At 37.8% G+C, this 11,934-nt stretch overlaps 1 protein-coding gene across 2 annotated transcripts; it reads left to right on the forward strand.

Moving 5' to 3' along the window:
* The first annotated feature begins 753 nt into the window (after positions 1–753).
* Positions 754–6,150, forward strand: AMP1 (Peptidase M28 family protein). Of its 2 annotated transcripts, XM_079080179.1 has the most exons (11): positions 754–1,879; positions 2,136–2,378; positions 2,468–2,620; positions 2,728–2,796; positions 2,910–2,997; positions 3,192–3,275; positions 3,379–3,467; positions 3,569–3,682; positions 3,783–3,917; positions 4,169–4,355; positions 5,907–6,150. In XM_079080179.1, the coding sequence occupies exons 1-11, from the start codon at positions 884–886 to the stop codon at positions 6,035–6,037; spliced, it is 2,289 nt and encodes a 762-aa protein (XP_078936305.1). In that variant the 5' UTR covers positions 754–883; the 3' UTR covers positions 6,038–6,150. The 2 variants fall into 2 exon arrangements, with proteins under 2 accessions (XP_078936305.1, XP_078936306.1); XM_079080180.1 differs by lacking the exon at positions 5,907–6,150 and having other exon boundaries at positions 755–1,879; positions 4,169–4,805.
* The last annotated feature ends 5,784 nt before the right edge of the window (positions 6,151–11,934 follow it).

Raw genomic sequence — 11,934 nt, forward strand, 5'->3', positions numbered from 1 at the left:
TCAAATGGATAATCTTTTCATAGAATTCAATCAATTTACCAATTTTCCCTTTACTTCTCCCTTCTCGTAAAAGCACAATCTCCCTTCTCATAAGAAAAGGTCAAGAATCAGAGCATCGACCCCCACCCCCACATCGCTATCATGGTGTTCTCACTCTTTTTATTCTTTACAAATTATTATTTTTTCACTCTACTTGGAATCTTTTATTTTTAATTTTCTGATTTTATCAAAGAAAAGTGCACCGTATCATTTTCTCAACGACATCTGAAAACGACATATTTTTTCTTTACTTTCGTGAAACACGTCAATATAATTTGGTTTTTGTTCTTTTTGCCAAATATGTAACAAATTAGATTATTTTACAACATTTCATTACGAGTCTATGACGTTATCTTTTTGTCAATATCTAATAATTTATGAATAAAATTGTTCCTCACAAATAGACCTGGCAATTCCAGACACGAATACACGAATCTGTGAGAGACACGACACGACACAAATACACGACACAAATACATCTTGAAAATTGTTTTAAAACTTATTTGTCATCATGTAATCGTATCGTGTCAAATTCATGGCTGACACGTTTTTATGACACGAATACACGAATTGTCATGTCTACTTACTAACATGGGACCAAATACAATCGCAGGCCATTGGTAATAATAAAGTACAAATATTTATGCAAATGAAGGATAGGACCCACAAGAGGGACACGTCACCCCGACAAAAGCTTAGATACTACATGTACATTTTCTGCAACACTCTATGAATGCATTGTGCTATTGTACACTTGCTTCACCCTCTGAAATCCTTTAATCAATTTCCTCCGCCGTTTCCACCACCATCGCCCGCCGCCTCTTTCTCTACGCCCACGGTGTAGATGGCTCAGTCTCTTTACACTAGTCTTCCAAAATCAACCACCATTTTCACCTCTTCAACCTCCCCTTCATGCACCCTCATCTTCATCCTCACCCTCTGCATTATCTCTCTCTACACACTCCATTACCACAACCAGCAAACACCTCCTCCGTCACCATCCACTACAGCCCAACATCCACCACTTATCTCCACTTTCCTTAACTCTGCCTCTAATTACACCATATCTAACTATCTCCGCCACCTTACCCTCCACCCCCATCTCGCTGGTACCTCACCCTCATCCGCCGCCGCCGATTACGTCAAGACCAACTTCGAATCCCTCCATCTCCAGACCCACGTCACCAACTATTCCGTACTGTTATCGTACCATCTCCATTCATCACTCACTGCCCACTTCAGCAACAGCAGTACCGCCGTCCCACTTCCCTTGACCGAACCGGGGTTAGGTTCTGACTCCGGGGTCGTCAAACCGTACCACGCTTATTCACCATCCGGATCGGCGTACGGGAAGGCGGTGTACGTTCACCATGGGAGGGAGGAGGACTATCGCGCACTGGCGTCGGCTGGCGTGGACGTTAAGGGTTGTGTAGCTGTTGCGAAGAGAGGCGGTGGGATGTCAAGGAATGCGGTTGTGGTGAAGGCGGCGGAGAAAGGCGTGGTGGCGGTGGTTATGTATACCGAAAATAACGATCGAGCAAGAACCTATTACGGAGGTGGAGTGGAGAGGGGAACAGTGTTGGATGGTGTCGGCGACCCACTGACACCCGGATGGGGTGCAAGTATTAATGGAGACGTAGAGAGGTTAGGGATGGAGGATGATGAGGTTTTGAAGAGGTTTCCGATGGTGGCTTCAATGCCGATCTCGGCTGAGACGGCGGAGTTGATTTTGGGGTCACTGGAGGGGGCCAGGGTGCCCCATTGGTGGAGGGATGGTGACCTTTTCGGGAATTTTAACAGGGTTGGCCCTGGACCAACTTTCTTGAATTTCACATACCAGGTTAATTTGCTTTTCATTTTCTTGGACCACTTCAATTCTTCTTCTTCTTCTTTCACTTTCAAATAAAATTTGTTGAATGTTGGTTGGTTTTTTCATTTCATCTTATGAATTAGGCAGATTTGGGGTTATATCTTTTTTATATATGAATGCAGTTGAAGTGTTGAACTAAATACTAAATGTCTAATTCGGGTTGAGAAGGCATTTGATTTGAGTTTTCCAAATTTGATTACTAATTCTTATTTCAACTTTTAATCAGGGGGAGAATAAGGTGGCAACAATCCAAAATGTATTTGCTGTGATAAAGGGGTCAGAAGAGGCTGACCGGTTTGTGGTTCTGGGCAACCACAGGGATGCATGGACATATGGAGCGGTTGACCCAAATAGTGGCACTGCTGCCCTTATTGACATTGCCAGACGATATTCTCTAATGATGCGTTTGGGGTGGAACCCTCAAAAGACAATCTATCTTTGTAGTTGGGATGCAGAAGAATTTGGGATGGTAGGTAATATTCGAATTTGATAACTTGATCTTTTGACTCAAGATCATTGGTTTAGATATGTAACTAATAGTAAAAACATTTTATTCAGATTGGATCTACTGAATGGGTTGAGCAAAATCTTGTAAATTTGGGGTCAAAGGCGGTGGCATATATCAATGTGGATTGTGCAGTTCAAGGGCCTGGATTTTTTGCTGCTGCAACACCTCAGCTAGATGATATCCTTGTAGAGGTCACTAAGAAGGTATATGCCTGTCTTAAAGGGTATTTTAGGTATTTTACTAATTGTCAGATAGTTCTGTTCAAGTTAAGTTGAGTTGTTTTTTTTTTTTTTTTTTAATAAAATAACAGGTTACGGATCCAGATTCATTGGATTCAAAACTCTTTGAGAAATGGAGAACGAGTACTGATGGCCCCTTGGTATGTTCAATGCAACAGCTTCCACATAATTTATGAACCAAATGCAGTTAACAAACGCAACAATCTATTTAATGATATTATTTTTATTTGTTTATGTGGATGTGGATTTGTAGATCCAGAGACTAAGTGATGTATTTTCTGACTTTGCTCCGTTTTTACACCATGCGGGGGTTCCTTCTATTGATTTGTACTATGGCAAAGGTACTACTACTCTTATACCATTTTCCTATGATGCGTTTATGCAACCATGTTTCAGTTTTTCTATAATTAATGCAACAAAATGAACTTCTTGCCGATTTTCAGTACAATTTTTTAATTTGTTACCAATATTTGGATACGGTACACAAATTATACCAATTGCTAATCATTTTTTTGGATCTTATGACCATTTCTAGATTTCCCGGTTTACCACACTGCTTTTGACTCGTATGAGTGGATGGTTAAGTATGGAGATCCCTTTTTTCACCGCCATGTGGCTGGTTAGTTTTTTTTTTATTTGTCTATTTATGTAAAATATTACAATCTTAAATATATCATCATGATGTAATGTAATGTTGTTAATCTTTGGGTTTGTGATCTTAGTTGCTGGGGTTTGGGGGTTGCTTGGAATTCACTTGGCAGATGATCCTATCCTGCCTTTCAACTATCTCTCCTATGCCGCTCAGTTGCAGGTAAGGGAAGCGTTTGATTAGTTTTAAAATGCCAAAAATACCCTTGAGTAAAAATAAAACACATTTTGAGATCTCACGTGATTCATTTGTTGATTTTGCAGAACTACACACATTCATTAAGCAAATTGTTGGAAGGGGATGTCTCTTTGCATCCAATCACATCTGCCATTCAAGAACTTGAGGATGCAGCTAAACAAGTAGAAGAGGAGATGAAGGTTTTTATTCAAAACCCAGTTTTAGTGAAGAATGGTTTCTTGGGTACTTTTAGGCAATTTTGATGTGACAAGAGTTGTTATAATTCAATTCGTTTTGCAGAAATTGAGGGAGGAAGAAAGTGAAGGTCATGTGATAGTTTTGAGGAGGCGCATGTTGAATGATCGTTTGATGTTGGCTGAAAGAGGCTTCTTGGATACAGAGGGGATTCGGGGAAGGCAATGGTTCAAGCATCTCGTAAGCATAAATACATACATACATACATACATACATACATACATATATTATGACATTCAACTAGGCATGTAGCTCACTACAGCATTTTTTTTTTCTACTAATCAAAAGTCTAAATGCGATTTAATCTTTTGACAAACTGTGTGGACCAAAACAGGTTTAATTAGTAACTTGTAATGTTGATGATGTAGTAAATAAGTAAGTTCAGGTATTGGAAGGGAAGTCACTCACTATGTGCAAGTTACATGGTGTAGGTATATGGACCTGCTAGTGAGAGTAAGCTGGGATTCTTTCCAGGAGTTGCAGATGCAATGTATGGGTCAAGTACAAGTACAAGTAGAGGAGTGAAAGAGGAGGAGGCAAAAAAGAAGCAGGGGATGATCCAACATGAAATCTGGAGGGTTGCTAGGGCCATTCAAAGAGCTGCAAGTGCTTTGAAAGGTGAACTAACCTGATATAACACTTACACTTGGGAGAGTAATCACTAATCACTAATGAGGAGCTTGTATATATGCTTACTTAATTATATATAGTCCATGTCTCTAACATGAGAGTTTAGATGTTTTTGATGCTTCATCATCCCATACCCCCCACATCAGATATGTCATATGTATAGCCAATGTTAACAATAATAGGCAGTATTGTTTTTTAAACTATGCTGCCAACATAATAGAAATAACCGGGATTTTGCTTATTTAAAACATTTTTCTTTGTGAAGATGGTTTATGCAGTGGCAAAACGCAATTTTCAAAAGAAAATGTTTGGATTAGCTTATGTGGGTACCAAAATGCAATGAGTTTATAAGTTGTTTTTTAGTGTTATGTAAATTTTGCTTATACATGTAAAATGACTAAATAGTTAAATACCATTATGTTCAACTTTCTTGAAATCTATACCCATCTTTTAGGCTTAATTTGAGGGATTGAAAGGGTACCTATGACTACATGAAACAACTGAGACTGTATGGTGTGATAGTGTTTTTACCACCGACAATCCTAGGTGGCAGCTTTTAAATACTGCCCTAGATAATCCTAGGTGGCAGCTTTTAAATACTGCCCTATGATGTGTTTTTTGCTAGCAGTATTTAACCAATGGTAACTTTTCACTGATGACAAAAATGTTGTTCTCTCTCTCTCTCTCTATATATATATATATATATATATATATATATATATATATATATATATATATATATATATATATCAACACCACTTTTTTAAAAATGGTAAAAGAAAAAAAAAAGGCAAAAGTGTCGACATCATTAAGTTGGATGTGTGGTTTAGGCTTATTCAAAAAAGCTTTTCGGTGATATCAAACGACGTTAAGCATAAAAGGGCAATCCATAGTACTTATTAGTGGGCACCAAACCACATTAAGCAAAAAAAAAACTTTAAATAAGAATCCCAAACACCCATTCTTAATTTTGGAGAACTACGCCACGCTTTTTTCTAGTTCCTTGTTGCCTTTGTTAGAATCTAGTTGGTGCAAAAGCTGTGGATTTGACTACAAATCCGCATCCACAAGATTGTTGTTTCAAGGTTTTTAAACATAGATTACAGATTACTCCCATTGATCTTAAAAGAACGAACATCCAATTATTGGTTGAACATGTATAATTAGGAATAGAAGTAGGAATCTATGAAACAATTAAATTTAGTATCATTTAAAAAGAAGGGAAGTTAACATCACCCTCCAGTTTCAAGTCCTTATTTACAGCCTGCAACTTATTTCAGTTAGCTCTGTTTTGTTACCTTTTATTAATATGTCTGCATGAGCATGTTAACATGTATAATTAGGAATAGAACTTCGATTCTTTTATGCTCACATACCTTCACGAACTAATGTATCTGTCAAGAATTACATCTAAACTGACAGCAGCAGTAAATACTAACATTTTACACAAAATTCATGTAACATAACCGTTTTACAGGTCCCCCCATCCAGCAAACAAATACTATTTTATTGATTAATTGCTTTGCGTTTCCCTTGCAGTTGTATATTTTCACTGGCTTCTCAAATGTGTGACCATTCTGCACCAGATTTTAATCCAACATAGCAAGCGCATTAGATGTCACCATCAACAAAAGCCAAGAAAGATGATAAAACGGATTTCATTAAAATAAAAAGCCAAACAGCAAATCATTTGATTTGATAAAAACTAAATTTAAGGAGAAAACGGATAAACCTGATTTTCTATAAAGGAGGGCCTTTTATGGGGCCGAGTGTTCCAAACCAAGGTATTGCTCCCAGACCTCATATATATCTCTTCACTATAAACCAGGTTCAAAAAATATGAGCATAAATAAATAAATAATAGTAACGAGAGGAATGATAAAGTTTAACTGCAAACCTGAAAACGGGTAGATACAGCATCTGAATCTTGTAGATACTCAGGACACCCCATGAATACAAATGCAAACTTCCACTGATAATGTGGAAAAGTTGCCTCCAAAATTAGCAAGTGGCAAATAGTTCAGGGGTTATTTCCGTAACTTATCATTTACTATACATAGTTTGACTATGAATAGTAATATATAAGAAATGTGAAATAATAATGGACGGAGACTTTGACTAATATATATGAATTAGAAGATGGAGGCGCAACAATTTTGGTCATAAATGGAGGCGCCTCACATTGCCAACCTTTTGACCATAAATAGTAATATATATCTATTTGTTATTCTAATTTGGTAGGCGCAAATTCTTTGGACGGCATATGTAGTTCAATTCGTTTGGTATTCCTTTGGCTATAAATAGCCTAACCCATTTCATTACAACATAACCTTACGAACCAAATCAAATATATATATATATATATATATATATATATATATATATATATATGTAATGCTTTGCATTACATATATATATATATATATATATATATATATATATATATATATATATATATATATATATATTGATACACCACCGTATATTTTAGCTCTCCCACTCTATTTGTAATCTCTTTCATAATCCCTGTAAACACTGCAAATTATAGTGAATTGTTTCTCGGCTTCCTCCGCCCGTGGTTTTTTTCCCGATTTGGGTTTCCACGTAAATTCATGTGTCTCTATTCTATTTATTTTATTCGTATTTCGTTGTGATTATTACGCTTTGATAATTTTTGATCCCATTCCGCATTGAGCTAATATTATTTAAGTCAATTTGGATCCGTCGTATTTTACAACAATTGGTATCAGAGCATCCAGGTTGTGATATTAGCTCGTTGGGATCATTTTATCAAGTAATTAATCATGTCTTCGGTAAAATACGATATTCCACTACTGGATCGTAACACCCGATTTCCGTTGTGGCAAGTAAAGATGAGAGACATTCTCATTCAGATGGATTTACACAAGGCGCTCTTGGGTTTCAATATGATGCCCGATACATGGACCGAAGAAGAAAAGGAGATGAAAGATCTGAAGGCTTTATCCCAGATTCGTTTGCACTTGTCAAACGATGTTTTGCAAGATGTTCTAAAAGAAACGTCAGCGGCTTCTTTATGGCTAAAGTTGGAGCAACTGTTGATGACCAAACAAGTTGCATTTGAAGCAACGGTTGTTCAATCTCAAGATGATTGAAGGAGGCTCTTTAGCTGAACATATATCCACATTTAAAGAGTTAGTAAATAACTTAGAGAATATGGATGTTCAGTATGAAGATGAAGACTTGGCTCTATTCTTACTATCGTCGTTGCCAGAATCCTATAGCCATTTTCGTGATACTATTATCTATAGCCGTGACACTCTAGTTTTAGATGAAGTCTATACAGCTTTGGATTCCAAAGAGAAGATGAAGCATATTACTGGTGGTGGTTCAAGTGATGCTAAAGCCGAAGGTTTGAATGCCAGAGGAAGAACAACAGAGAGAAGTAGAACTTCTCAATCTTCCAACAGAACCAGATCCAAGTCAAAAGGCAAACGAAAGTTTTGCAACTATTGTCACAAGAAGGGACATGTGCTTGAAGAATGCTTCAAGTTGAAGAACAAAGAAAAAGAGAAGACGGCAGCAAATGGTAAACAAGCTAGCACTTCGGGTGAAGCCGATCTAGCTGAGGTCGAAGGTATTGAAGAACTTTTGACAGTTTATTCAGATAAACTGGATTCCACTGGTGATTGGATACTCGACTCTGGTTGTACTTTTCATATGTGTCACAACAAAAGTTGGTTTTACACATTTGAAAAGGTTAACCAGGGCTATGTGTTGATGGGTAACAATACTACATGTCCAGTTCTTGGACATGGTTCAGTCAGGATCCGTATGTTTGACGGAGTTATTCGAACCATGGGGGATGTTAGATATGTTCCTGACCTCAGAAGAAACTTGTTATCTCTCAGTTCCTTTGACAAAAAGGGATACGAGTTTGCTGGTAAAGGTGGAGTTCTCAGGGTATTCAAAGACGGTTCCGACAAACTGAGAGCCGAACGAAAAACCTCAGATCTTTACTTTCTTGACGGGCAAACAATTTCGAGTGATGCTGCTGTTGTTTCAAAGTCTCTTTCTGATCCAGATCAGTCCCGTCTTTGGCACCTTCGACTCGGCCATATGAGTTTTCAAGGCATGTCAGAATTGAGTCGAAGAGGTTTACTTGGTCAACAAAAGATTGTTGATTTGGATTTCTGTGAAGACTGTGTATATGGCAAGGCAAAACGAGTAAGGTTTGCAAGTGGTATCCATACAACGAAAGGACCACTTGATTATGTTCACTCGGATTTGTGGGGACCGGCTCGAGTTGCTTCAAAAGGTGGAGCTATTTATATGATCACTATTATTGATGATTTCTCCAGGAAGGTGTGGTCTTTCTTCTTAAAACATAAAGGAGACGTTTTCTCTACCTTCAGAAATTGGAAAGTTCAAGTTGAAAAGCAATCAGGTCTGGTGTTAAAGTATCTTCGTACGGATAATGGACTTGAGTTTTGCTCAGAAGAGTTTAATGTCTATTGTCAAAAGGAAGGCATTACTCGACATCGCACAGTAGTCCATTCACCTCAACAAAATGGTGTAGCTGAAAGGATGAATCGCACCATTATGGAGAAGGTCCGGTGTATGCTTTCTAATTCCAAATTGCCAAAGTCTTTTTGGGCGGAGGCTGCTTCGACTGCTTGCTATGTTATCAACCGATCACCGTCACGAGCAATCGAGAAGAAAACTCCGTTTGAGTTATGGTCCGGTAAACCTGCCAATTATTCAGATTTAAAACCATTCGGATGTCCAGCATATGCACGAGTTGACAATGGGAAGCTAGAACCAAGAGCAATCAAATGCGTTTTTCTTGGGTACAATCAAGGTGTAAAGGGTTACAAGTTATGGAGCTTTGATTTGAAGAAAATTATCATCTCAAGAGATGTTACTTTTGATGAGTCTGCTATAATTCAACCAGTTGCTGACTCTTCTAAAAGAACAGATGCATCAGATATATCATCCGAAGCAAATAAAGAGAATGCTCAAATGGAGGTGGAGCTTCCTACTTCACCTACCACTAATCAGAGTACAAATCAGCATCAAGATTCTTCTTCGTCGGATGAGCATGTTGTTGGTGAAGATTCAACACCTTCACAACCACAAGCTACTACTCCAAGCATTGCAAGAGATAGACCGAGAAGACAGATTATTCCTCCGAAGAGGTATGCTGAATCTGATTTGGTTGCCTATGCTTTTATTGTTGCTGATAATATTGAGTCCGCAACGGAGCCTACGAATTATGACGAGGCTATCGAATCTGAAGACTCAAATGATTGGATGCTCGCTATGCAAAATGAGATGGAATCTTTGCAGCGAAACAGTACTTGGAATTTAGTTCCTATTCCGAAAGGGAAGAGACCAGTTAAATGCAAATGGGTCTACAAGATCAAGGAACCTGTCAACCCAAATGATAAACCAAGATACAAAGCTCGGTTAGTAGCTAAAGGCTACAGTCAGATTCCTGGTATTGATTACACTGACATTTATTCCCCAGTTGTCAAACATACTTCCATTCGTGTATTGTTGGGGTTGGTTGCTTCTAACGATTTTGAGTTAGAACAACTTGATGTCACTACAGCTTTCCTAAATGGTGAGCTTGAGGAAGAGATTTTTATGCAACAACCTGAAGGTTTTGCAGTTCCTGGAAAGGAGAACTACGTATGCAAATTGAACAAATCTCTTTATGGCCTCAAGCAGTCTCCTAGACAATGGTACAAGAGGTTCGATTCTTTCATGACCAGTCACAAATTCAGCAGGTGCACCTATGATAGTTGCGTTTATTTCAAGAAAGGTGACAATGGTTCAAAGATCTACTTACTCTTGTACGTGGATGACATGTTGATTGCAGCAAAAGATATGAAGGAGATTCAGAAGTTAAAAGACCAGTTGAAAGCTGAATTTGAAATGAAGGACTTAGGAGCTGCCAAATAGATTTTAGGTATGAAAATTATTCGTGACAGGAAGTCTAGGATCTTGCATCTTTCTCAGAAAAGTTATATTGAGAAAGTCCTAAGACGCTTCAGTATGCACGAAGCAAAGTCTGTCAACACACCTTTTGCAGCTCATTTCAAGCTATCATCCGCTTTGAGTCCTACTAATGAGACTGATATGGCTTACATGGCACGTGTTCCATACTCTAGTGCTGTTGGATCTTTGATGTATGCTATGATCTGCACGCGCCCTGATTTGGCTTATGCTGTTAGCATGGTTAGTAGATACATGGCGAACCCGGGGAAAGAACACTGGAAAGCAGTACAGTGGATTTTTCGTTATTTACGTGGTACGTCTTCTATGTGTTTACGTTTTGGTAAATCTAACACTGGGGTGTTCGGATATGTTGATTCAGATTATGGCAAAGATTTGGATAAACGAAGATCAATTACAGGGTATGTGTTTACTCTAAATGGTTGTGCTGTTAGTTGGAAAGCCCAGTTACAGTCTACAGTTGCCTATCTTCTACCGAGGCAGAGTACATGGCGATTACAGAAGCAGTTAAGGAAGATATCTGGTTGAAGGGGTTATTTGGAGAACTCGATGATAGAATAAAGGTGACCACAGTTTTCTGTGACAACCAGAGTGCTATCTTCTTGAGTAAAGATCAAATGTTTCATGACCGAACAAAGCATATTGATATTCGTTATCATTTTGTGCGGGATATCATTGAAAAAGGTGATTGTGTTGTGGACAAGATTCATACAGATTATAATCCCGCTGATATGTTCACTAAAAGTCTTCCTATAGCCAAGTTCAAATTATGTTTGGACATGGCGGGTGTTTCTGATCGCAGTTGAGCCTGAAGGCTCGTAGGTGGAGGAAGTATTATTTATTTTTCGGAAACAATTTTTCTCTATATAAAATTGCAGGTTCTTATGGAAGTTTTAGAGTTTGATGAGCTATAGGTTTTGACTAATCGTAAAGCATGACTTGCTTAATTTTGATGTCAAGGTGGAGATTATGGAAAAGTTGCCTCCAAAATTAGCAAGTGGCAAATAGTTCAGGGGTTATTTCCGTAACTTATCATTTACTATACATAGTTTGACTATGAATAGTAATATATAAGAAATGTGAAATAATAATGGACGGAGACTTTGACTAATATATATGAATTAGAAGATGGAGGCGCAACAATTTTGGTCATAAATGGAGGCGCCTCACATTGCCAACCTTTTGACCATAAATAGTAATATATATCTATTTGTTATTCTAATTTGGTAGGCGCAAATTCTTTGGACGGCATATGTAGTTCAATTCGTTTGGTATTCCTTTGGCTATAAATAGCCTAACCCATTTCATTACAACATAACCCCACGAACCAAATCAAATATATATATATATATATATATATATATATATATATATATATATATATATATATATATATATATATATTGATACACCACCGTATATTTTAGCTCTCCCACTCTATTTGTAATCTCTTTCATAATCCCTGTAAACACTGCAAATTATAGTGAATTGTTTCTCGGCTTCCTCCGCCCGTGGTTTTTTTCCCGATTTGGGTTTCCACGTAAATTCCTGTGTCTCTATTCTATTT

The sequence above is a fragment of the Lactuca virosa genome, chromosome 2 (genome assembly GCF_052849685.1).
Source record: "Lactuca virosa cultivar CGN04683 chromosome 2, Lactuca_virosa_CGN04683_v6, whole genome shotgun sequence".
Taxonomy (NCBI): domain Eukaryota; kingdom Viridiplantae; phylum Streptophyta; class Magnoliopsida; order Asterales; family Asteraceae; genus Lactuca; species Lactuca virosa.